General features: G+C 40.3%; 1 protein-coding gene across 7 annotated transcripts in view; it reads right to left on the bottom strand.

The window, feature by feature from the left end:
* LOC111156395 (M-phase phosphoprotein 9) overlaps positions 1-26,684 on the bottom strand; it is a 66,657-nt gene that overhangs the window by 20,093 nt on the left and 19,880 nt on the right. For 6 of the 7 annotated variants that reach the window (XM_022517246.1, XM_022517244.1, XM_022517243.1 and 3 more), the window contains 8 exons: positions 23,485-23,610; positions 22,866-23,323; positions 22,360-22,515; positions 18,226-18,313; positions 15,576-15,791; positions 2,865-2,912; positions 1,895-1,959; positions 366-467 (listed from right to left, as the gene is read on the bottom strand). In XM_022517246.1, coding sequence (XP_022372954.1) covers positions 366-467; positions 1,895-1,959; positions 2,865-2,912; positions 15,576-15,791; positions 18,226-18,313; positions 22,360-22,515; positions 22,866-23,323; positions 23,485-23,610 — 1,259 coding nt within the window. The remainder of the gene's footprint in view (positions 1-365; positions 468-1,894; positions 1,960-2,864; positions 2,913-15,575; positions 15,792-18,225; positions 18,314-22,359; positions 22,516-22,865; positions 23,324-23,484; positions 23,611-26,684) is intronic. The other variant, XM_022517245.1, reaches the window with a different exon arrangement.

Genomic DNA, 26,684 nt, shown 5'->3' with positions numbered 1-26,684 from the left:
GTCACACAGCTGGGAAGAGTCAACAAAACATTCCAGGTCTCTTTATACCTAATCTGATTCTATTTCCTCCTTTTGGCACATGCCTCCACATGAGAGGTTTTATGATATCTAATAATTAGATGGTTTTACTTTTTTGTTTTTTAAGCAAGCTCTGCATCCAATGTGGAGCTCCAACTCACCACCCCGAGTCGTATGCTCTACTCACTGAGCCAGCCAGGTGCCCCGTAATTAGATGTTTTTACACATCTAAGTTCTATAATGACATTGAACTCTGACTTCCTTATGACTTAGAAAGATGAGCTTCTCAGTTCAATAAAAGGGTGTACCTATTTCTGGCTTTACAGAGATTAAGCAAAATAACTTACTTGGCACGTGAGGCTCTCATGGGAGTTTTCGAATTATGGCGAAGACTTAACATATTTTCATGCTCTACTTGCTTGACCTGAGCTTCAAGTTTTGAAATTGTTCTAATTCAAAAGTAATAAGATAAATTAAGTACACATTTAAAATATAGCTCAACTACAAATTACTTATTTAACAGACACTTCTAGAAAAATGGTGACAGAAGAACTGCTGGTCTTAAAGCCTGTTTTCATAGTAAAATGCCACCAATAAGCTTAAAAAAGCTGAGCAAAACTGGAACATACACTGAAAGGCAAATACATTAAACTATACAAGGAAACACAAATGGACTTTATACAGACAAGTTAAAAAGATTTATAAATCTGATTACAGATCAAAACTCATGTATAAATTAAATTAAAAAATAAAATAAATTCAAGTACTCAAATAAAGTGCAACTCTAACGTGTTTAATTCTAAACATATATATTCACGCATATAAAATATAGATAGGTAATGTTTTCATAAAAAAAGAAGCAGGTTTAACATCCAATAAAAGAGCCAGTAAGAACTTCCTAGTTTTTAAAAGATACAAAGGCTAAACAATCCCCCGAATTCTCTGTCTACAAGCAATTCACCTCATCTGTGCCATGTTCAGAATAAAAGCCTATTTTCAAGTTCACCAACAGAAAATAGGACTCGGGCCAATTAATTGTTTTGAGGTTATCTTGGCATTCTTCCTGTTCTTTTAAATTTTGCATGTCTTTGTCTCATCTTTTAAGCTCAAAATCTTGCCTACCCTGATGCAAGGAAGGTTTGAGAAAGAACAGCTCTAACGGGCTGATGCTTTATGGCCATCTGAGATAAAGAAGCTATCGGAATAACTGAATGCATCACAGAAAAGACCTGGGCGGATGAGAGGGCCAGACAGCATTCACATTCTCCCAGATGGGAAGTCCTGAGGAGAGGAGCAAAATCTCCAATTAAGGGCCACATCTCCAAATACAAATACAAAAACGTGCTCCAAAGCCAATTAGAAATATCTAATCATTTGCATAGGGGCGATTTATGACTCTGTTTCTATCTAACTAGGCAAATCAGATCATGAATATAGTCCCCACACCAGGTTTTTAAGAAAGCAGATGTTCATAAAGTTGGGGTGAATGTTGTTTTCTTTTGGGAGCACAAATAAAATTTAGTGAACTAGACTGCTTGTTAAAATTCTTTTTTTTCTTTTTTCTTTTTTTTTTTTTTGACAGATTTCCAATGGTGTAACATCATTTAGATTTTGCTATGCTGACAAAGCACATAATGGTTCAGGATACGTACACTCCTCAAGCCCAACCACCAATATACTCTAACAGTTTAAAAATCTCCTTTGGCTAAAATCAAATGTATTTCCAGGTCAGGGGAAGATTAGGATAAAACCTGATCTCAAAATGCCTAAAAACCCTCAAGAAAAACTTTCTTTCATTGCTTTCAGTACAGACACATAGTCAGATGGTAAAAGAACAGAGGCATAATTATCTTATTAGTGAGACAATACATTTTACCTTTTCAAATCAGAAATCTGAGTGTGTGCATCCAGCAATTTGTTCTCAGTTGTATTTAATGTATCCTATGAAGATAAAGGAAAAATTCAGTAACTGAAATAGGGTAGATTGTTTTTATTTTAAAATACATAATACAAAACCAATCTAAGGCTACGCCAGAGAGCTACAAAGAAAATCATGCGGATACTCAGCAAAAAGGGAGCATCAACCACGAGCCAGTACATGTAATTCAAGGGAGAAACCAAGAGAACAAAACACTGGCTTACACCAACAGCCGTGTGTATAGCCCGTGTAGTAACAGGTACAGCCTATCATGCTCTGCTTGATTACGAGCAATCCAGGGTTAAAATGGACATGTTTTAGCCACAACTTGCCTAAAAACCTCAGTAAACGGCAAAACAGAGAGCTGTGCTGGTGAGATTTCAGATGTCCTGACTGGCTCCTGAGCCCCCAGAACGCCTCCCTGTCTTCCTCTAACCTTGAATGGCTGCTACCCTGTAGTCCATGCAGCAGAAATGCCTGGGGCCTCACTTACAGCATCACTGTGGGGTTTCACTGAATTCAAATATCTCATTCCCAAACAAAGCTTTCATTAAGAAAGCAAACATCATTGATAAATTCAAACAACCCCATAAAAAGTGAATGCTTTAAAAAACTTAATATTTAAATATTATGAAATAATTATTTATATCTATATCATACCTTACACTCTTCTAAAAATTCCATCTCATCTTAAACGCAACAGCCATTCAATATTTGTTAACACATCCAAAAATGATTGACTTAAGTGGGCAAATATTTGAGAATAAGGCCACTGACAGAGAAGATGAAGACAGTGGTCTAACTCAAGCAGCTAGAGGGGGATGGAGGGTGGGGAGAACAGAGGGAGATAAAGGGTCAGCCCTCTTCATTTCCAACCCAGGGCTTCTGCCCCTCCATGAAACTCAGAACATGAATCACCAACCATTACCTTTACTCGTTCGTGTTCTTTTCCCAGGGACTCATACTCTCCTAAGAGCTACAAGAAAAAAACAAAGAAATGTACCATAAAATTAAACATTATAATATCAACTCAGATAGTCTATAAAATAGCTCCCTGTACTCTTCAAAAATGCTAAGGTCTTGAAATAGAAAAATTAACACTGTTCCAGATTGAAGGTGACTAAAGAAATAAGAGGAGTGAATATAAGGTATGATTCTGGGTTGGATCCTAAACTAGGAAAAAAGTGCCATAAAATAATAATTTAGATGTCAAATGCACATTTAATTACTTTGATTTGTTCTGTGACTATGTACAGAAGATCCCTGTTCTTATGAAATACATATCAAAAGGGAGGGGTAAAGGGGCAGAACATCTACGGCTTACTCTCACATGATTCAAGAAAAAAAAAAGCGCATGTAAACGTTCGTACGGGAGGTGATAAAGCAAATATGGCAAATTGTTAACAACTGGGATCCTAGGTAAAAGGAACAGGACATTCTTACAAGTTTTCTGTTAATCTGAATGTTTCAAAATAAAAACAAAAATTATATAGTATCAGTCAAGACCCTTCAAGTAAGCAGTATTTTAAAAGATTAAAATTTGCTTTCTTCTGTGAATTGTATACTTCTTTTGGATAAATTCCATAGAGTAAAGGCACAATCCCAAATCTAATGTGATTAGGTAATTTCTTTGAAAATACGTATTACGTGAGACTTACTAAAGACAGAGTCCAAGAATTTTCTTTTTATCCCAAGATCCAACTCAAGTGACAATGAGGCAGTTATAGAGAAATCAAGAGTTGAGGGTAACAAAGGAGAGATCTCAATGAGGCTATAACAAGGCATAGCGGGCTGTAAGCTTTAGTGCCTGTGTATGGGACGCTAACGGTTAGCAGGCCAGTGTCTTCATATCCCGAGAGGCTCAGGACCTGAATGTCAGGTTCAGTAGCAGACAGGGTGCGAGCACAGGCTGACGAAAGGGAGCTGGTTTAAAGTCCTTAAGCTGAGTGGCTAGAGCCTAGAACAACAGTGCACTGCCCAGCCAGGCGACAGGACACAGGAAATGTGAATGAGAGACACATGGCATTCCAGAAGCCCACGTCTAACATGTGGAGGAAGCAAAGGGTAAGGAGATGATGACCAAGGAAGAGTTAAAACAAAACAAAACAAAACAAAACTTGGCTCCCCATCCCTTACTGCCAGCAGAGTCTCCTAATGGCTTCTGACTACCTCCCCCTTAAATGTGAATCTACAGTATAAGAACCAACATTTTTTTAAAAAAGCAAAAATATTCAATATGAAGCGGACTTCAAAATGAAAGTTTAACTCAAAAAAAGTAATAAATCAAAACTAAAGAAAGCATTAAAAGAAAGCTATTAATATCTTCAATCAGTGTTCTATTCATAATAAAACAAGACCAGAAACCAGTGAAAAACTAGCAACTGAAGAACAAGAAACAGCTCTTGGGGTGCCTGGGTGGCTCAGCAGGTTATGCCTCTGCCTTTGGCTCAGGTCATGATCTCAGGGTCCTAGGACGGAGCCCCACATCGGGCTCTCTGCTCGGCAGGGAGCCTGCTTCCTCCTCTCTCTATGCCTGCCTCTCCACCTACTTGTGATCTCTGTCAAATAAATAAATAAAATCTTAAAAAAAAAAAAGAAAGAAAGAAACTAAAAATGAGGGGCGTCTGGGTGGCTCAGCTGGTTGGGTGACTGCCTTCAGTCCAGGTCATGATCCCAGAGTCCCAGGATCAAATCCTGCATCGGGCTCCCAGCTCTATGGGGAGCCTGCTTCTCCCTCTGACCTTCTCCCCTCTCATGTTCTCTCTCTCTCTCTCTCTCTCTCTCTCTTTCAAATAAAGAAATAAAATCTTTAAAAAAAAAAAAAAAGAAACTAAAAATGAGAGAGAAAATAAATGTAATACTAAGACAAGGAGATAGAGAACAAAGAGGCCATGATGGAAACTAAAGGATACATGAGTCTTAGAAAATCAACCCACGCAATACAACATTTACTGGCAAAAGTTCCAATGAAAGAGAACAGAGAAGGCAGGAGGGAAATCAAGAAAGAAATAATATTAGCAAGTCTATAGGACTGAAGGACATTCATTCCCAGATTGGAAGAATCTGTGCCTCCAACAATGAATGAAAAAAGACCTGTTTCAAGGCACACTGCTATGGAATTTAAGGACACCAAGGATAAAAAAATGCTACAACTTCCAGAAGGAGACTTGAACTCACTCATAAGGAATGAGAAGCGCCATTTACAGACACAATGTGCAGTCCTTGATTGGAGTGTAAACTAAAAAGCAAAATCCAAAACATCTATAAAGGACATTATTTAGACAGCTAGGTCAAGTTGAATATAGACTATATATTAGATAACTAGCATTATATCAAAATTAAATTCCCCGTGTGTAAGAACTGTGTTGAAATTATGCAGGAGAATGTCCTTATTCTCAGGAGACACCTGTTGGAGTATTTGGGAGTGAAATCTCACAGTGTCTGTAATTGACTCCCAAATTGTTCAGCATAAGGAAAAAAGCATACAATGTTGTGAAGACAAAAAGCAAATGTGATAAAATATTCACAACTGATGAACTAGACAAGGAATATACAGAGGTTTTCATCATACCATCTGTACAATTTTTCTGTAGACCTGAAGCTTTCAAAATAAGAAAGATGAGGGGAAAGGAGAAAACACAAAAGACACAGGACTGGGATGGGGAAGAGAGGAAGAGAATCAATCATCAGGTATGTTCTCAAGGCAGCAAAAAACAATGGAACAAAATGCTTAAAAATCTGATGGAAAGAAAATATACCCCAGAATTCTATACTCTTAGCCAAATGACATGTGAAGGACTTAAATCTTCATCCATGATAATTACGGATAATGTTAAAAATTCAAGACATAGGGGCACCTGGCTGGCTCAGCTGGAAGAGCATGCAACCAGGCACCCTTGCTTTGTTTCAAAGTAATATTTTCACCCAAGGTGGGACTTGAACTCATGACCCCGAGATCAAGAATCATGTGCTCCACCAACTGAGTCAGCCAGGAGCTCCAAACGCAGTTTTGTTTTGTTTTTAATGTGATAAGCCAACAGTAATATTTACATGAAATAAAATGGCAAAAAACTAACAATGAATCTTGGAATACTGCATCAAAATCTAATGATGTATTTTATGGTGAATAACACAACACAATAAAAAAATTTATTTTGATTTAAAAAATTTTAAAAGATGAAAAACTGGTAAAAATAATTTTTAGAAGACAAAAAAAAAAGTTAAGGAAGCATTACACCAAAAATAAAAGCTCATTATAATATGCTAGTAATTAAGATGATGTAGTTTCCATCCAGGGACAAACAAACAAACCAATGAAACAGACTAGGGAGCCTCAAAACAGATCATCCAAGAAAGAAACATAATATACAACAGAAGTGGCATTAAAAGTCAGTAGGGATGGGCGCCTGGGTGGCTCAGTGGGTTAAAGCCTCTGCCTTCGGCTCAGGTCATGATCTCAGGGTCCTGGGATCGAGTCCCGCATTGGGCTCTCTGCTCGGCAGGGAGCCTGCTTCCCTCCCTCTCTCTGCCTGCCTCTCTGTCTACTTGTGATCTCTCTCTGTCAAATAAATAAATAAAATCTTTAAAAAAAAAAAAAGTCAGTAGGGAAAATATATTCTCTTAAAAAATGGTGCCATGAAGGGCATCTCAATGTTGGGGTCATAAGTTCAGGCCTCCTGTTGGGCACAGAGATTGCTTAAAATAAATGTACTTTCTGAAAAAATGGTGCTGTAATACTCGGTTAATCATTTGAAAAAAAAACAATCAAGTCCAATCCCTATCTCACACCATATATAAGAGGCAATCTGGGGTAGATTAAAGGTCTAAATATATGAAGAAAGGCTCTTAATTTAATGTAATTTTATATTTTATTTTATTTTTAAATATTTTATTTATTTATTTGACACAGAGAAAGAGAGAGCACAGCAGAGAGAGCACCAGGCAGAGGGAGAGGGAGAAGCAGGCTCCCCACGGAGCAGGCAGCCCGATATGGGGCTCGATCCCAGGACCCTGGGATCATGACCTGAACTAAAGGCAGTCATTCAACCAACTGAGCCACCCAGGCATCCCTTTGGCTGTTTAATTTTAGAAGGCAATATACAGGTTAGTAATTTTCTGATCCTTAAGTAGGAAAAGATTTTGTAAACAAGACATAAAAGAGTTCCAAACCAGAAATGAAAAGACTGTATTTTAGACACTAAAATACAAACCTTGGGGGCGCCTGGGTGGCTCAGTGGGTTAAAGCCTCTGCCTTCGGCTCAGGTCATGATCTCAGGGTCCTGGGATCGAGCCTCAGTTCTGGCTCCCTGCTCAGCAGGAAGTCTGCCTCTCCCTCTCCTTCTGCCCCTCCACTCGTGCTCTCTCTTGCTTTCTCTCAAAAATAAATAAAATCTTTAAAATAAAATACAGGGGCACCTGGGTGGCTCAGTGGGTTAAAGCCTCTGCCTTAGGCTCAGGTCGTGATCTCAGGGTCCTGGGATCGAGCCCTGCATCGGGCTCTCTGCTCAGCGGGGAGCCTGCTTCCCTTCCTCTCTCTCTGCCTGCCTCTCTGCCTACTTGTGATCTCTGTCTGTCAAATAAATTAAATAAATAAATAAATAAATAAATAAATCTTTAAAATAAATAAATAAATAAAATACAAAGCTTCTACCCCATAAAAGGTAACATCAGGTGAAATGCGAGCCACAAGCCAAGGGAAAAGGACTGCAACACATATAAACTAACCATTTCGCATCCATCAGACCGGCAAAAATTAAGAAGTCTGACAACAGCAAGCATTGGAAATACTCTAGAAAACAAGACTTCTCATACATTACTGGTGGGAAAATGAACTAGTACAACCATTTCACAGAGCAGCTTAGCAATGTGTCATGAAGAGGACAGTGTGCACATTCTAAGTCCCGGCCACCGCACACGGACGCACGCAGGTTCACGGGACAGACTGTTTATCTCCACAATCGCAGCAGTAATTTCTGTTCACACAAGGTCTTCCGGAACCTTGCCACACCCCATCAAGAAGTGGTATCTATTTCTTCTTCCCCTGAACCTGGGCAGGCCTTTGAGACTAACAAATAGAAAGTGACAGAAATGAGGCCGAAGGATTTCCAGGGCTGGGTCATAAAAGGCTACTGGCTGTCAGGACAATCTTCCAGGACGCTGGCCCGTGGCATTCCGTCGTCGCGCTTCAGAGAAGCCCAACTAGCCCACGTAGAGGAATGCAGCCTTAGCTGACGGCCATCATCAACAACCGGCCACCAGCCTTTGAAAATCCAGCTGAGGTCCTGGATGTGGCAGAGCAGAGACAAGCTGTCTCCGCTATGGCCCGCCCAAGTTCCCAGACTACGTCCAGTTCGGGGCCACCTGTGTTAAGACTCTGGTTCCTAACCTGAGAGGCAGTTGCACAGGTCTTTGCAAGGAGACCTGATTAGGAATGCTCATGGCCCTGCGGCTCTTAAGAGCAAGGAAAAGAAACTGGCAAGAGGGAAACAGGTAATTGTGGAAAATTCATAGTGAGCAGAGGACAAACGAGCTAGTGCTAATGCATCTGCCTGAACAAATCTTACCAACGAGAAAAGATTAGTAAATACAGTGTGACAGCAATTGTAAAAAGCTCTACAATATGCCAAACAACACTGACTATGCACACATGCACGTGTGAGACACCGACATGGGAAGACATTCACTGTTCAGACCAGTCACACCCAGGAGGGCGGGGTGAGCAGAAATGGGTGCACGGGGGGGTCGGCAGGGGGACTGCGACCGTATCTGTTGTATTTTAAATCTAAAGAGGAGTGGTGGGTCCACACGTAATACTCTTTTCATATACCTAAAAAACTTCAAATATGTTTAAATAAAAATGATAAAAAGCTGCATGTATCAACATGGTAAATCTCAAAAACCAAGCTACAAAAAAACAGGATGCAGGAGGGGCACCTGGCTAGCTCATTGCTTAGAGCCTGGGACTCTTTATCTCGGGGTCATGAGTTTGAGCCCCATGTTGGGTGTGGAACCTACTTAAAAGGAAAAAAAAAAAAAAACAGGTTGCAGGAAGTATATGTGGTACAATATGATTCATATCTCGTTTAAGGACACATCAAACCTTACTATATATTGTTTACAGAATACGTATGTGGAGCAAAAGTAGAAATGCATGGGGAAAACCAACGGTATATTCAACATAGCAGGTTTAGAAGAGAAAGGGTGAGAAGAGAGTATTTCAATTGTATTTACAGACAGCTGGTATGTGGATGTTCTATATATTACTCTGTATTCTTTTCCCTATGCTTAAAATACTTGACATGATAAATGCAAAGGAAGACTGTGTAATCACTGGCAACATTAATATAATTTCAGCTCAAAACAACATTCCAACCATCCCGTGCTGCTTCTTGTTATTCCAACATAACTGCGGTGAACTTATAAATAATTAAAAACGATGGCATCCCACTAGCAAGGAATGTACCTAGTGCTAGATCTTCATTTCTAAATATCATTTTCCAACTAAGTGAACCAGCGCTCCATGGGAAAATGATGGGTTTAGGGCTGGGACTGGGAAAGTACAAGATGAGCCTGGACTATATCTCACTGGATGAGGGTCGAAGGATGACACAAACGTGTCCAAAGGACACAGGAGTCAGCCCGCCTGACACTTACCCTACTGGCCAAAACTAGGACAGCGCAAGCATCAAAATGGTAACTGTAACAACGACAAAAAGAACTGTAACTCACTGAACAAAATAAGAATTCATCAGTCCACACTAATATAAACAAGAGAGAGCGGAGAGCTCCTCCTTGCAGTAAAATGCAGAAGGAGTAATAGAAGAACCACCATTTGGCAACCACAACAGTAATTACTTGTTTCAGGAAAGACTCCTCAGTGGATGCTAAAGCTAGTGGGTAAAAGTTTGATGAGAAAAAGGTGATTTACAAAGTCTTTTTTTTTTTTTTAAGATTTTATTTATTTATTTGACAGAGATCACAAATAGAGAGGCAGGCAGAGAGGGGGTGGGGAAGCAGGCTCCCCGCTGAGCAGAGAGCCCGATGTGGGACTCGATCCCAGGACCCTGAGATCATAACTTGAGCCAAAGGCAGAGGCTTTAACCCACTGAGCCACCCAGGCGCCCGATTTACAAAGTCTTAAAATATCCCTTAACAGAGCCCTCCTATAGTGTTGGCGGGAATGCAAGCTGGTGCAGTCCCTATGGAAAACAGCATGGAGGTTCCTTAAAGGGTTGAAAATAGAGCTACCCTACAACCCAGCAATTGCACTAGTGGGTATTTACACCAAAGATACAAATGTAGTCATCCGAAGGGGCACCTGCACCCCAATGTTCACAGCAGCCAAACTACGGAAAGAGCCCAGATGTCCATCAGCAGATGAATGGATAAAGATGTGGTAGACACACACACACACACACACACAATATGGAATATTACCCAGTCATCAAAAACTGAAATTTGAGGCACCTGAGTGGCTCACTCATTAAAAGTCTGACTTCAGCTCAGGTCATGATCCCAGAGTCCTGGGATTGAGCCCTGCATCGGGCTCCCTGCTCTGCGGGAAGCCTGCTTCTCCCTCTCCCGCTTCCCCTGCTTGTGTTCCCTCTCTCGCCATCTCTGTCTGCCAAATAAATAAAATCTTTAAAAAAAAAAATGAAATCTTGCCATCTGCAACGATGTAGATGGAACTAGAGGGTACTATGCTAAGCAAAATAAGTCAATCACAGAAAGACAATTATCATATGATCTCACTCCTACGTGGAATTTAAGAAACAAAACAGGATCATAGGGGAAGAGAGAAAAAAATAAAACAAGACGAAACCACAGAGGAAGACAAACCATAAGAGACTCTTAATCCTAGGAAACAAACCGAGGGTTGCTGGAGAGGAGCGGGTAGGGGAATGGGGTATGGGTGATGGACATTAAGGAGGGCACATGATGTAACGAGCACTGGGTGTTATAGAAGACTGATGAATCACGGACCTCTGCCTCTGAAACCAGTAATACATTTTATGTTAATCAATTGAATTTAAATTAAAAAATAAAAATAAACAAATAACCCAATTAAAAAATGAACAAAGGGCTTGAACAGACATTTCTCCAAAAATGATATACAAATACCTCTGAAACCAGTAATACATTATATGCTAATTTTGTTACTTTATTTTTATTAACATATAATGTATTATTTGTTTCAGGGGTACAGGTCTGGGATTCATCAGTCTTACACAATTAACACCGCTCACTATAGCACATACCCTCCCCAATGTCCATCACACAGCCACCCCACCCTCCCCACCCCTCCACTCCAGCAACCCTCAGTTTGTTTCCTGAGATTAAAAGTCTTTACGGTTTGTCTCCCTCTCTTGTTTCATCCCTTTACATTTTTTTCTCTCTTCCCCCATGATCCTCTGCCTTGTTTCTCAAATTCCACCTATCAGCGAGATCATATGATAATTGTCTTTCTCTGGCTGACTTATTTCGCTTAGCATAATACCCTCTAGTTACAGGACATTGCAAATGCAAGATTTCATATTTTGATGGCTGCATAGTATTCCATTACACACACACACACACACACACACACACACACACACATACACACACACACACCCCACATACTCTTTATCCATTCATCTGCCAATGGACATCTAGGCTCTTTCCATAGTGTAGCTATTGTGGACATTTAAATACTAATTACTTTAAATTTAAAAACGTTTAAATATTATATATATATATATATATATATATATATATATATATATATATATCTCCACCCCCTAATAGTTATTAATTCTAAATGTGGAGATAGAACTTTACAGTGGAGACACCTGGCAAACACCACCTTAACAAAGAGATCACAATTAATACCACAAAACTAACATGTGACTCCTGATAAGATGTGCTAAGAAGGGCTCAGCTTGGGGTGCCTAGGTGGCTCAGTGGGTTGAGCCTCTGCCTTCGGCTCAGGTCATGATCTCAGGGTCCTGGGATTGAGCTCCAGATCGGGCTCTCTGCTCAGCGGGGAGCCTGCTTCCCCCTCTCTCTCTGCCTACTTCTGATCTCTCTCTCTCTGTCAAATAAATCAATAAAATCTCTTTAAAAATAAATAAATAAATAAGAAGGGCTCAGCTTCCTTTTGCAGTATTCTTGCACATTCGTTCTAACAACCTGAATCTAATTGTGCAAAACACAAACCCAAACTGAAGAATATTCTACAGCAATGCTGTCCAACAGAACGTTCTGCAACACTGGATGTTTTCTATCCTAACTCCCCAGCAGGGCAGCCACAACCACATGGAACCACCAAAAGAATGATAAAGCACATATTGTTAAATGTTAAGGCTTTGAATCAAGAGGTACCTGCGTGGCTCAGTCAGTTAAGCATCTAGCTTTGACTCAGGTCGTGATCACACGGTCCTGGGATAGAGCCCAGCAGCAGGCTCCCTCCCCACTTAGCCAGGAGCCTGCTTTTCCCTCTCCCTCTGCTTCTCCCCCCACCTCATGCTCTCTCTCAAATAAATAAAATCTTTAAAAAAAGAAAGAAAGAAAGAAAGAAAGAAAGAAAGAAAGAAAGAAAGAAAGAAAGAAAGGAAGAAAGGAAGAAAGAAAGAAAAACACTTAAAAACTTGAGATGAAAGGTATATGGTGGGGCACCTGGATGGCTCAGTTGATTAAGACTCTGTCTTTGGCTCAGGTCATGATCTCATGGCCGGGGGATCAAGTCCCATATCCGGCTCTCTGCACAGAAAGTAGTGTGTTTCTCCCTCTCCCTCTGCTGTTCCTCCCAGTTTGCACTTTCTTTCCTTCTCTCACTCTGCTGTCTCAAATAAGTAAATAAAATCTCACACACAAAAAAGGGGGGCGGTGCCTGGCTGGCTCAGTCATTAAGCATCTGCCTTCTGCTCAGGTCATAATCCTAGGGTCCTGGGATCGAGCCCCACATCAGACTCCCTGCTCAGCAGGAAGCCTGCTTCTCCCTCTCCCACTCCCCCTGCTTGTGTTCCCTCTCTCGCTGTGTCTCTCTCTGACAAATAAATAAAATCTTTATTTAAAAAAAAAAGGTATGTGGAAAATTTTTATACAATTTTTGCAACTTTCTATAATTCTGGTATTATGTCAAAGTAAACATACAAGGGGCTCCTGGGTGGCTCAGTCAGTTAAGCATCTGACTTCTCAGGTCATGATCTCAGGGTGTTGGGATGGAGCCTGGCGTCAGGCTCCTCGCTCAGCAGGAAGTCTTAGTCCCTCTGCCCCTCACCCTGCTTGTACTCACTCTCTCTCAAATAAATAAAATCTTAAAAAAAAAAAAAAAAAAAAAAAAGAAGTCTGAAAAATCAGACTACATCAGGTATTCACACACAAAAATTATACTGTTAGTACACATGAACGAGAACAGTAATAATGAAAACCTTGTAAAATTCTAATCAAATATGACATACTGAAGAGAGTATTTATATCCACTGTCTCCTGAAACTTTATGACAGTAAGGAAACAAAAAAAAACCATAAGGCTTGTTGATATGATATGCTGAAAATGGTACTTTACCTTTGTGGTTTTCCTCCCAATATCCTGTAACTACAGTCTAAACATGAGAAAAACAACAGACAAATCCCAAGGACATCCAACAAAATCCCCGATCAGTCCTCCTTAAAACTGTCCAGGTCATCAAAAACAAGGAAAGTGTGAGAAACTCTCATAGCCAAAAAGGGCTTAAGGAGAAAAGATACCTAAAGGATACAGGATCCGGGAACAGAAGGACATTAGGTAAAAACAAAGGAAATCTAAATAAACTATAGAATTTATTTAATAATTATATATCAATATTGCTTCATTAATTGTTGCAAACATGCCATCCTAACATAAGATATTAACAACAGGTGGACTGTGCAGGGTATGTGGGAACACTGCACCATGTTCTCAATTTTTCTGTAAATCCAAAACTGTTCTAAAAAATAAAGTGCTTTTTTAAAAGTGTGACGCAAATGTTTTCAGATAGGGAAAGCTTCGGAATTCATCTCCCGTGTATTCTTTTTCTCAGGAGATATACTCTAGCAAAACAAAGAATTAAATCAAGAAAGAAGACACAGGGTGCACAAGAGAGATCCATGGGGCATCTCAGTGGGGCAGTCGGCTGAGCGCCCAACTCTTAATTTGGACTCAGATCATGATCTCAGAGTCTTGGGATCATACCACTCATCCTCAGGCTCTGAACTCAGCACACAGTCTGCTTGTCCTTCTCTCTGCCCCTGCCCCTGCTCCCTCCCTCTCTAAAATAAATGAATAAAAATCATAAAAAAGAGATCCAATATAGGAAACAAGCAAAGACTATCCCGAGGATGATAGTGAAGTCAAGTCCTAGACATCTGTGTATCTGACCTCAAGAGCAACCAGCTCATAATGATGCAAAAGTATACGCAGGTGGGAGTAAGTACTAAACACAGGAGAATAAGCAGGCTAAAAAAAAAAGGCAATTATCAATTCCAGGAAAAATATTAAGTTGGTAGAGAAAGGAAACATAATCACTGGACACTGCAGCTTCGCTCTGAAGAATATCTACACAGACAATAAGAAATACTGAAAACTGATTTAACTGGAAATGATAACCCCTCTTGTTTCAAATCTAAGACTTCACTCAAGAGAAATCACACCATGACTTTATTTACTATTACTTACTACTAAAAGAGAAGAGAAATGCTGCCCATTAAAATATAACACCATGGTGTAAAGATGTATACCGATTTCTCAGAGTTGTTAAAATGTAAAAGAATAGCTTCTTAGAATAAATTTAATACATTAATCACATTGAAAGGAGAGAAAGAAGTGTTCGCATTGGGAGCAAATGGTGTAAAAAAACTAAACTGTGACCTTCCTTGCACAGAAGGAGGTCAATATATAATGTCTGAAATTGATGGGGGAAAAAAAGAAAAAACAATATAAATTTGTTACATAGAAACATAGGAGAAAAATGCTAGAAGAAACTGCTAAAAGAGCTGACAGTAAGGGCTTCTAAAGTAGGAGACACCAAGGTAGGGGGAAGGTGGAGAGGACTGCGGTTTTTCATTTGAGATTTGATTATTTAAACCATTTACAGGTATTATCTTCATGGAAATAAATGTAAAAAAATCAAACAACAACAAAAATCACAGCAGCAATAATCTGAAGCTATCAGGAAGAAAATTCAACGCTGAAATATATTCAGAGTTTTTCATGTAGCATAACAAAGGATATCAAGAAAAACCTGAGGAAAAAATATACAACCCCAAACCCAATGCAGTCTCAAGATTATACAAAACCAAATTTTAAATGACGTTATAGCAAAGTGAAAATATTCAATCAAACCTATTCTAATCTGGTTCAATTTACCCATCCAGCCACACAGATGTTGATTTAAGATAGCTCAAAAGTTGACCCGCTAGAGGCAGAAAGGCGTGGGAGTGACACCACAGCTCTAGAAGCTGACTTCCTGCTTCAAGATAAGACCCAACTGACTCCGTTAGGAGGGTATATATTTGCAGCTACAGCAAAGTTACATAAAACAAAAATAAAGGTGGAAAAAGTCATAATTGCCTGTAAGAGTCTAACATCTAAAATTACTTTTTGCCTCCTCTGTCATTAGGTTCCCGTTATTGTCACTTACATCTTGAAACATTTTGTTTTCTTGTTTCAGTCTCGCTTCTTTATCATCTGAGAGTTTGTAAGCATTCTCAAATGCTTCTTCTAAATCCTGCAGACGGGATTTTAGCCGAATGATGGTATTGTCTTTTTCTTTATTACTTGTTCGCATTTCCTCAATCCGTTCCTGCAAAATTTTGGAAGCATTGCTGGCTGCATTGAAGCGTTCTCTAAAATCACTCTACAAAATAACAACAAAAATAACAAAAATTTTTAATTAAAAAAAATAGATGTTTCAATAGCACTTAACAAATTGTGGGCATTAAACTATAAAAAAAAAATAATAAAATAAAACCTAGGGATGCCTGGGTGGCTCTGTTGGTTAAGCCGCTGCCTTTGGCTCAGGTCGTGATCCCAGGGTCCTGGGATCGAGTCCTGCATCGGGCTCCTTGCTCAGTGGGGAGCCCGCTCTCTCTGCCTCTGCCTGCCTCTCTGTCTGCTTATGCACGCTCTCTCTGACAAATAAATAAATAAAATCTTTAAAAAAATAAATAAATACAATAAAACCTACAAATGGGAACCACAAATTTAATATTTTGTTATGTCTTGGGATGGAGATGAAAAGGGATTACTCTACTAAAATAACAGCTTCAGGGGCTCCTGGCTGGCTCAGGCACTAGGCGTGCAACTCTTGATCTTGGGGTTTTATGTTCGAGCCCCACACTGGGTATAGAGTTTACTTAAAAATAAAATCTTTAAAATAAATAAGTTTTTTAGGGGCGCTGGGTGGCTCAGTCAGTTAAGTGTCTGCCTTCAGCTCAGGTCATGATCCCAGAGTTCTGGGATGGAGCCCCACATAGGGCTTCTTGCTCGGCAGGGAGCCTGCTTCTCCCTCTCTCTACCTGCTGTTCTGCCTACTTGTGCTGACTCTCTCTGTCAAATAAATAAATAAAATCTAAAAAAATAACAACAAATCAATCAATCAATATATATACATTTTTAAATCAGCTTCATGAGATTATCATCAAGTATAGACACAAAACCACTGTCTGAGACACTATGGTGCTGGGTTCATCTATAGGTTACTTTAATGAAAAAAATGACCATGGCTATCAGGAGAATGATTCTGAAACCACACCTAGAATCTGTTGCCCCACATTAATATTTAGAGAATAATAAAGCTTTTATTACCCTATTCTCTCACTTACTAGGAAAATATAAGAGAAAATTCAAAATACATCTGATATGTTAGTATTCACTCAATATTTTAAACATTCACTAGGTGCCAGGCAATACAGTGCCAGAAATATAAGATTAGCAAGAAAGACAAGTCTCCGACCTCGAGAAGCTTTCAGTTTAGGAGACAAAGACAACTAAAAACACATCAAAGGAAGGCAAAGAAACAGTGCACAGAACATAACTGGCATCTTCCATCGAAACGTTACTTATAAGGTTACATGTAGAAGAATAAAACTTGGTAATGCATGAAAAAAATTTTTTTAAGTTTATGCATTCCAGTTATACACCCAAGAAAATTAAAAAACTAAGTCCAGGGGTGCCTGGCTGGTTCAGTTGTTAAGTGTCTGCCTTCAGCTCAGGTCATGATCCCAGGATCCTGGGATTGAGCCCCGCATCGGGCCCCCTGCTTGATGGGAAGCCTGCTTCTCTCCTTCTCACTCCCCCTGCTTGTGTTCCCTCTTTCGCTGTCTCTCTGTCAAATAACTAAATAAAATCTTTAAAAATAAGAAAAATAGAAAATAAAAAAAAAACTAAGTCTACATAAACTCTTGTATACAAATATTCATAGCACTGTCATTCATAATCCCAAAACATGAAAACCAAAACACCTATCACCTGATGAATAGATAAATATGGTCTATCCCTACAATAGAATGTTCCTTAGCCACAAAAAATAGTGAAATACTGATTCATGCTACAACATGGATAAACCTTGAAAATATCACAAGTGAAAGAAGCTGGACACAAAAGGTTATATATATGATTCCATTCACATGAATGTCCAGAAGAGGCAAATCCCAAGAACAGAAAGTAGAGTAGTGATTGCTAGGAGATGGGGAGAAGGAGTTTTGGAGTTAGGAGGGAAAGGCTGATGGTTAAGGGGTTCAGGGTTTCCTTAAGTGAGAAAATATTCTAAAACTAAGTGTGGTGGATGGTTGCGCAAGTTTGCAAATATACTAAAAACCACAGAATTATACATTTCCAAAGAGTTTTATGATACATAAATTAATATTCCAATAAAAAAATTTTTTAAGTTTCAAAGTAGGGGCGCCTGGATGGCTCAGATGGTTCAGCTTCTGCCTTTGGCTCAGGTCATGATCTCCAAGTCCTGGGATCGAGCCCTGTGTCGAGCTCCCAGCTCAGGGGGGATCCTGCTTCTTCCTCACCCTCTGCCTGCTGCTGCTCCCCCTGCTTGTGCTCTGTCTCTCTCAAATGAATAAATAAAATCTTTTAAAAAAATAAACAAACAAATAAAGTGTAAAAGTTTATCCTATCAGATGACACCAACAGCATTCCAAATACAAACAAGAAGACATCCTAACAACAAAGAAAGCTCATAGCCAATGTTTTCATAAAACTATTTGTCTCTAATGTTCAGTTAACAAAAAGGTTTAAGTTTCTAACATTAAGCCACTAAACAACAAAAGAGTACTTACGACTTCTATTTCCAGTAAGTTATTCTTATTTTCAAGTGTTCTCACACGACTGGTAGCTTCATTCAGAGCATTATCTAAATGGCCACATCTAAAAACCATAAATTGAAACAAAAAAATTAGAAGATAAAATCCTTTCCCTTCAAAGTATTCTATGAATCTCATTCTCTAATATGTCACATAAATTCTCCAATGATAGTGAACATTAAGGATGCCATTTTAATAAATACATCCCAATAAATTTGATGATACTATTTTCCAAAGAAAGTAACAACAGAAAAGACCCCTAATACAGTTAAATGAAAAAAACAAAATATGAACAGACATTTGTACACCCATGTTCACAACAGCAAAACACACGCAAGTCAGAAGATGGAAGCAACCCAAGTGTCCAGAGGAGGAATGGATAAACAAAGTGTGGTCTATCCATCCAATGGAGTAGTAGTCAGTCCTAAAAAGGATGAAAATCTAGGGGCACCTGAGTGGCTCAGTTGGTTAAGCATCAGACTTTTAATTTCAGCTCAGGTCATGATCTCAGGTTGGTGAGATCAAGCCTCTCATCGGGCTCTATCCTGGGCGCAGAGGCAGCTTGAGATTCTCTCTCCCTCTTTAAAAAAAAAACAAAAAAAGAAATTCTAACACCTGCTATAACATGGGTGAACCCTGAGGGCATTATGCTAAGTGAAATAGGCCAGACACAAAAGGACAAGTACGATTCCACTTATACGAGGTCCCCAAGCTCATATGAGGCGTCAAATTCATAGACAAAAAGTAGGATGCTGGGGCACCTGGGTGGCTCAGTGGGTTAAGCCTCTGCCTTTGGCTCAGGTCAGGATCTCAGGGTTCTGGGATCAAGCCCTGCATCGGGCTCTCTGCTCAGCGGGGAGCCTGCTTCCTCCTCTCTCTCTGCCTGCCTCTCTGCCTACTTATGATCTCTCTCTGTCAATAAATAAATAAAATCTTAAAAAAAAAAAAAAGTAGGATGCTGGGTGCCAAAGGCTGGGGGGCAGGGAATGGAGGAGTGTTGCTTAATGGGGACAGGGTCAGGTTTGCGAGATGAAAAAGTTATTGTGCCGCCTGGGTGACACAGTCAGGCGTCTGCCTTTGGCTCAGGTCATGATCCCAGGGACCTGGAATCAAGCCCCACGTCATGCTCCCTGCTCAGGGGGAAGCCTGCTTCTCCCTCTCCCTCTGCCTGCCACTTCCCCTACTTGTGCCCATTCTCTCTCTGTCAAATAAGTAAATAAAATTCTTTTAAAAAATTATATTTAAAAATACAGGATAAAGAATGCATAAAATTGGGGGCACCTGGGTGGCTCAGTGGGTTAAAGCCTCTGCCTTCAGCTCAGGTCATGATCCCAGGATCCTAGGATCGAGCCGTACACTGGGCTCCCTGCTCAGTGGGAAGTCTGCTTCTCCCTCTCCCACTCCCCCTGCTTGTGTTCCCTTTCTCACTGCATCTTTCTCTCTCTGTCAAATAAATAAAATCTTAAAAAAAAAAAAAAACTATATATAGATCTGTGCATTACGATTTCTAGGATATAAAACCTAAGTTTGGAATGTAACCATAGAGGTTGGGTAGGGAGAACTCTCATGTTACATCCCACTGTACTTTTCCAAATTAGACTGGATCTATTATTCTTATAATTAAAGACCTTCCTAAAGTAAATCATCACAGAACCTCAAAAATCACAAAATACACAGAATTCCATTATCATTTTGATTCGGTGTTATTGAATTGTGAATAAAAACTATTATCTATTTGACACGGATTATAAGCCAAATCTACGTTAAGCACTTTACGTTCGTCCTCAAAATCCTATGAGTTAGGACTGCTATCATTACCATTTTACAGATGAGAAAACAGAAGCTGCATTCCTCCTGGGTTGTAGGCAATCACTGGGATTTGAAACCTGGTAGTGTGGCTCTGGGGTTCACACTCCTAACCACTGTGTATTAATGCTGTGCAGAAATCAAATACTGATAAAACTGTTCTTGAAAGAGGGCGCCTGGGTGGCTCAGTTGTTAAGTATCTGCCTTCCAATCAGGTCATCATCTCTGGGTCCTGGGATCGAGCCCCACACTGAGCACCCGGCTCTGGGGGGAAGCCTGCTTCTCCCTCTCCCACTACCCCTGCTTGTGTTTCCTCTCTCACTCTCTGTCAAATAAATAAATAAAATCTTAAAACTAAAACAAAAAATTGTACTTGAAGGAAAGAGCACAAAAGAGTCAAGTGGAAGTATGTTAACTCTATTTTTCTATTTTAACCATCACACTGACTGTGGTAGGAAACTGTGTGACAGAACAATCGGAGACCAGACTGGCCCACCATGTGTCAGGGGCCCCATTCGCAGTGCCGGAAGGGGTTCTCCCCCTTGCAATTTTAAGTTTGAAAAAACCTGCTGTGGGAGTGCCTGGGTGGCTCAGTGGGTTAAAGCCTCTGCCTTCGGCTCAGGTCATGGTCTCAGGGTCCTGGGATGGAGCCCCGCATCGGGCTCTCTGCTCAGCGGGGAGCCTGCTTCCTCCTCTATCTCTGCCTGCCTCTCTGCCTACTTGTGATCTCTGTCAAATAAATAAATAAAATCTTAAAAAAAAAAAAAAAAGTTAAAAACAAGAGAAAAGAAAAAAGAAAAAACCTGCTATGTTTGCTGACAACTTAAAATTAGTTTTTGTCTCCGGTGAATCCTTTCTCCCGTCCCAGGTGACAGGGACTACTGCTGTGCCCCTGCATGCTCTCTGTCCCCTCCCTACCACGCCCCCGCACCGCCGCCGTCGCAGTTCTACCATAGCCACTTCTTCAAACCCCAACTTCTAGGCCGTCCCACCTACACCGCCTCACCGCTCTAAGGCTCTAGCAGCTTCTGGGTAAAAATAGTGCTTTACTCAGCAATCCTTCACTAGGTGCCTTCTCTAGCAGCCTCTCTGTAATGCCTCCGTTTTCCACAGGAAGTACCTACAGTCCTCTTTGTACTCCTCTTTGTCTTCTTGAAAACAACAAAAAGACAAGAACCAACTTCCCCTAGCCTGCCATCTACCCTTGTCCTTTTATCCTAGAAAACCTAAACCTGGCTTGTTTCGTTCCGGCTTTTGTCAAACTACTGCTCTTGACCACTGCACCCTCAGTTCCAGCCTCACCCCCACCCCCAGAAGCGGAATGGAAGCTGCTGTGACTCTTAGGAATGAGACAGCAGGTTAACTACCACAGCAGCCACAGGCTAGTATCAAGGCTAGTTTTCCTAGAATTCTGCAAGTGAAACTATTAACTGCACCAAATGATTTCCGTTCCTTCTTAATCTTTTTTCAAGGGGCTTTGTCTTTTTTCTGCCTTAAGGATCCATTCTTTGCTGCTACATCAACGTCAGTTTTCAATCTGTTTAAGTTCCATTTAAATGTAAAATATGTGGCAAATATACTGTTACTAATACCAGTTAGAGCTTCAAATTTTGTTCAGGATTCTCTCTCTAAAACAGGTATCTGGCCGTCCTTAACATAACTGTCCCCTGTGTTGCCATGTTGGTTTCTTTTTTGAGCAGGATAATGGCTTCCACAGGTGCATGAGTGTCTGGATTAAGTTATGTGAAATCCGGGTTTATGAAAAAATTGAGGGGGCGCCTGGGTCGCTCAGTGGGTTAAGCCTCTGCCTTTGGCTCAGGTCATGATCTCAGGGTGCTGGGATTGAGCCCCACATCGGGCTCTCTGCTCAGCGGGGAGCCTGCTTCCCTCTTTCTCTGCCTCCCTTTCTGCCTACTTGTGATCTCTGTCAAATAAGTAAATAAAATCTTTAAAAAAAAAAAAAAAAAAAGACTGAGAACGGCTCGAGGACATTAGTCAGAGATTTCTTAGATTTCATAGTACTAATCCCCCACAAATGAAATTCCTTTAAGTACACAAAATCTGCTCAAATATTTCAGTATTTTGTCCATATGAAACAAATGCCCTCATGCCAGCTACCACTCTGCTTTATGAGGTTGGTTCAAACCTATAAAAACAATTACTTAGGCAAATATATCTCCGTTACAATTTTCAAATCTAAAACATGTTTTCAAAGTCTTTCATCACAAAATAGTATACTTCAGAAAAAATAATATATTCCAAGTTGGAGAAACACTAACTTTATAGTTGAATTATAAATTTTACCTGTCTACAAGAATTTGATTGGTTTTCTTCCAATCTTCAACTGCAGAAATTTCCTTTCCCTCCAGTTTCTGTTTCAAACTATTTATTTCTGATTCATAATAAGCTCGAAGATCCGCTATGTGTCGAGCATGCTTTTCCTTGAGGTTCTGCCTAATTCTGTGGTTGAGGGGAAAAAAAAAAAAATTTTAGGAGAGCATTTCCTCACTCTCTAACCCATAAGAGAAACCAAGAACACAATCTCTTGTAATCAAAAGTACAGCCTTTTTCCTCTGCACACCCACAGAAAACATAACAGATTAATACACACGTTGACAACTAATTAAGCAAAAAAACAAAACAAAACAAAACAAAAAAACCATGGATCAATTTTTAAATGTTCTCCCTTAAAAATGCTGTCTCTCTAAGATTTTATACGTTAGGGACAGTCAATAAAAACCGTTGCCATCATTCAATCAGATGTCATACAAAATCGGCTAACGTTACAAGCCATGCACTGAAATACATACTTGGACAGTATCACAGGATCTTCCAGGGAAGCCAAGGAAATGCATTCTGGGACACTGCTGACTGTCCCTGGAAGCTGGGACTGACTGACTGAGGCTGAGGTTCCCATGACAGTGTTTTCTTCATCTACAGTGTTGACCGAGATGTCATTACTATTAACAGTATAAACTGAAGGAAACGTGGAACTGGTCCTACTTTCATTTTGGAATCCATGATTTTTCCAAGAGTCCACTGGTGAAGTTTTTGTATTTGAGGGATATTTTGGGAATCCAGATAACTGAGAAGCAATATTACTTGCTTGTGAAAATGAGTCTATGTCAGAGTGACTAGACATAGTAGGTTCTAGAACAGAGTCTGGTGAAAAGGATATTCTGTCATCAAGGGCATTCAAAAAGGCCTGTGGTTGAATCCCTGAAATCTGATTTGGCTTCATGTGTAACGTCGGATCTAGAGTTAGTACCTAGAAATAAGACAGACAACAGTAAGGTTTTGCCCTCAGTACTCAGTGTTTGTTTTTAAGTGAGTGGGCTTTAGATCTCCTAGGGAAAATAAAGCTTAAGATAAAAGTTAGGAGTCATGAAGCAGCTTTCATTTTCAGTCAGCAGAGTGTTGACAATTTACCTCTGGTGGATGATTTGGGTTGGAAGGAGAAGTGAGATTCCTCTCAGGTAACTGCTTGTTTTCCCTTTGTTTTTTATGATAAATATCCTTCAGTGATGGTAGCTTCATCTCATTACTAGTATTAGACTTAAAGATATGAAACAAAATTATTTGAATGGTATTATCAATGATGAAAAAGTTTACTGGTATCAAGATCAGCACCACAAAAAGATTATTGAGAGATTTTAAATGAACTGAGACTCTATACTATCAGACTTAGAAAACAAATTTAGAAGTCATTACCTGTTAATTATGAATCTCCCTCAGAACGAAAAAAATTAACATCCCCTAACAATAAATATTAAGGTGATAATCTGAACCCAACTTATTTAGTAGCCTAAGAATACTTCTAAAGAATTAAAAACTTTGGTAGCCCCTCTGACTCAAGATTAAAAAATCAAATTTTGAGGTAAGAAAAGACTTCATCATGAATAACCAAAGCACGATGAGAAGAGTTCTGACTAAATTAGTATCATGACTACTCTGACTCAAGGGGACAGGTATAGGGGTACCTATGTAGTTATTTTCCTTTTTTTTTTTTTTAAGATTTATTTATTTTTTTAAAGATTTTATTTATTTATTTGACAGAGATCACAAGTAGGTAGAGAGGCAGGTGGGGGTTGGGGGAGCAGGCTTCCTGCTAAGCGGAGAGCCCGAAGCAGGCCTCGATCCCAGGACCCTGAGATCATGACCTGAGCTGAAGGCAGAGGTTTTAACCCACTGAGCCACCCAATGCCTAAAGATTTATTTATTTTAGAGGGAGGAAGAGGATTGAGCCCATACACACAAGCAGAGAGAGGGGCAGAGGGGAAGAGAGAGACAGAGAGAATCCTCAAGCAGACTCCCCACTGATCGAAGGACCGCCCCATCCATCACACAGGGTTCAATTCCAGGACCCTGAGATCACGACCTGAGTGGAAATCATGAGTTGGACGCTCAACCGACTGAGCTACCCAGGAGCCCCTTTCTATTTTTTTAAGAGTTGGCAGACCAAAAAAAAAAAAAAAAAGGGGGGGGGGATTAAGAAACAAGTTACCCAGTGGAAATAAGACCCTTTTAAAAACTCTTAAAATAAGAAGGCATGACCCTAATTACAGCTTGAAGTCAGGGCTCTGCCATGCTGGAAATGTGGCAAAGAGGTCTAAGCTCCAAACATTAAAATCTCAGCCTTAGGGGCGCCTGGGTGGCTCAGTGGGTTAAGCCGCTGCCTTCCGCTCAGGTCATGATCTCAGAGTCCTGGGATCGAGCCCCGCATCGGGCTCTCTGCTCAGCAGGGAGCCTGCTTCCTCCTCTCTCTCTGCCTGCCTCTCTGCCTGTTTGTGATCTCTCTGTCAAATAAATAAATAAAATCTTAAAAAAAAAAAAAAAATCTCAGCCTTAAATTATTTCCAGGTGGGATCTACTGCAGGGCATGGTGGTGGATTATTTAACCCCAGGTCTCAAATATAAACCATGGACTTTCTCTTAAACGAGATTACAGATTCAGCAAGAGGTACACTGAAAGCACTGAAGGATACATTCACAGGGGGCTTCAAGTTTGTGTCCAATTTCCAGACCCTACACAGCCTGCAGAATGCCATGAATTAAGTTTTTTTTAAAGATTTTATTTATTTATTTGACAGAGATCACAAGTAGGCAGAGAGGCAGGCAGAGAGAAAGGGGGGAAGCAGGCTCTCCGCTGAGCAGAGAGGCCGACACGGGTCTTGATGCCAGGACACTGGGATCAGGACCTGAGCCAAAGGCAGAGGCTTTAACCCACTAAGCCACCCAGGCACACCTGAATTAATATTTTCAAACAAGCCCTTTAACTAGCTTGTGAAGAAGATGATTAAACTTTTTTGTGTGCATGGGGGCACCTGGGTGGCTCAGTCAGTAAAGCATCTGACTTTAGTTCAGGTCATGATCTCAGGGTCCTGGGATCGAGCCCCGCCTGGGGGGAGGCATGGGGGGAGGTCCTCAGGGTCTCTGCTCAGCGGGGAGTCTGCTTGTCCCTCTCCCTCTGTCCCTCCCCCTGCTCATGCCTCTCTCTCTCTCAAATAAACAAAATCTTAAAAAAAAACACACACACACAGACCTTTTTGAGTGTGCATTAAAGGAATTAATTTGTTGACTGTAAATCCCTAAAATTAATAATTTCCGTAATGCTATTTTGGAATTTTACTTTTTATATGCCAACAACCCAAAGGCCCTTTCAAGACTCCCAGCCTATAACAAGCAGAGTGCTCTGGTTGTGGCCTTGAGCCTGAGGAGTCCCTCCCTAGGGGTTTGGGTGAGCAGTTGCAATTCCTCTATATAGAGCTCACAGTAGAACCATTTTTCACCATTTTCCACATCTAGGATTTCTTTTCATATTTTAACATCTCTGAAGCGAGAATGCCTCTTGTAATAAATGGCATCTTACACGGCTTCCGGTCAAGTAGCAATTACAACCTAATTGTCATTGCCTGCTCAAAAGTAAGTATCGAGGGGCGCCTGGGTGGCTCAGTGGGTTAAAGCCTCTGCCTTCCGCTCAGGTCATGATCCCAGGGTCCTGGGGTCGAGCCTCACATGGGGCTTTCTGCTCAGCGGGGAGCCTGCTTTACTCTCTCTCTCTCTGCCTACTTCTCTGCCTACTTGTGATCTCCGTCTGTCAAATAAATAAATTAAAAAAAAAAAAAAAGTAAGTATCGAAGACATCAAAATTGGCCAAACAGGTGTCAGCAGTCTGGAAGAAAATCCTAGAGACTACATCAGAACCCCTGAGAACCAATATTTGAGGGATGGTGAATCCTGTATGTTTAGCAATATTCCCGCATCTGGGAGCCAAACATAGGCCAGTTCTAGATGACCACTAAAGCCAGATAAAAACAGCACCAAGGCCTTTCCTCCTTTTTTAAAGAAATGCCACATCCTCAAAGCTCTCGATGGCTCAAGGAAAACAGTATATGAGAAAACAGAAACCCACACTGAGTTAAAGAGAGTTGTGTAAGCCTCTGTAGGTGAAAAAGTTTTAACAAACTTATATTATTTATATTGTCCTTTTGATGTGTGTTTAAGATTTCTTCGATAAAAATCAATGTTTAATTAGGTCTACAAGCTCTTTCAATAAGAATAAAATACATATTCTACTATTACAGTGCTCTCTTGGTAATTTTGGGAGGGGTGAGAATATGAAACAGGAA

This window comes from Enhydra lutris, unplaced genomic scaffold, assembly GCF_002288905.1.
Source record: "Enhydra lutris kenyoni isolate GAN:26980312 unplaced genomic scaffold, ASM228890v2 scaffoldscaffold46, whole genome shotgun sequence".
NCBI classification, from domain to species: domain Eukaryota; kingdom Metazoa; phylum Chordata; class Mammalia; order Carnivora; family Mustelidae; genus Enhydra; species Enhydra lutris.
The sequence above is the reverse complement of the archived record's forward strand: the minus strand, read 5'-3'. Positions and strand labels throughout refer to the sequence as shown.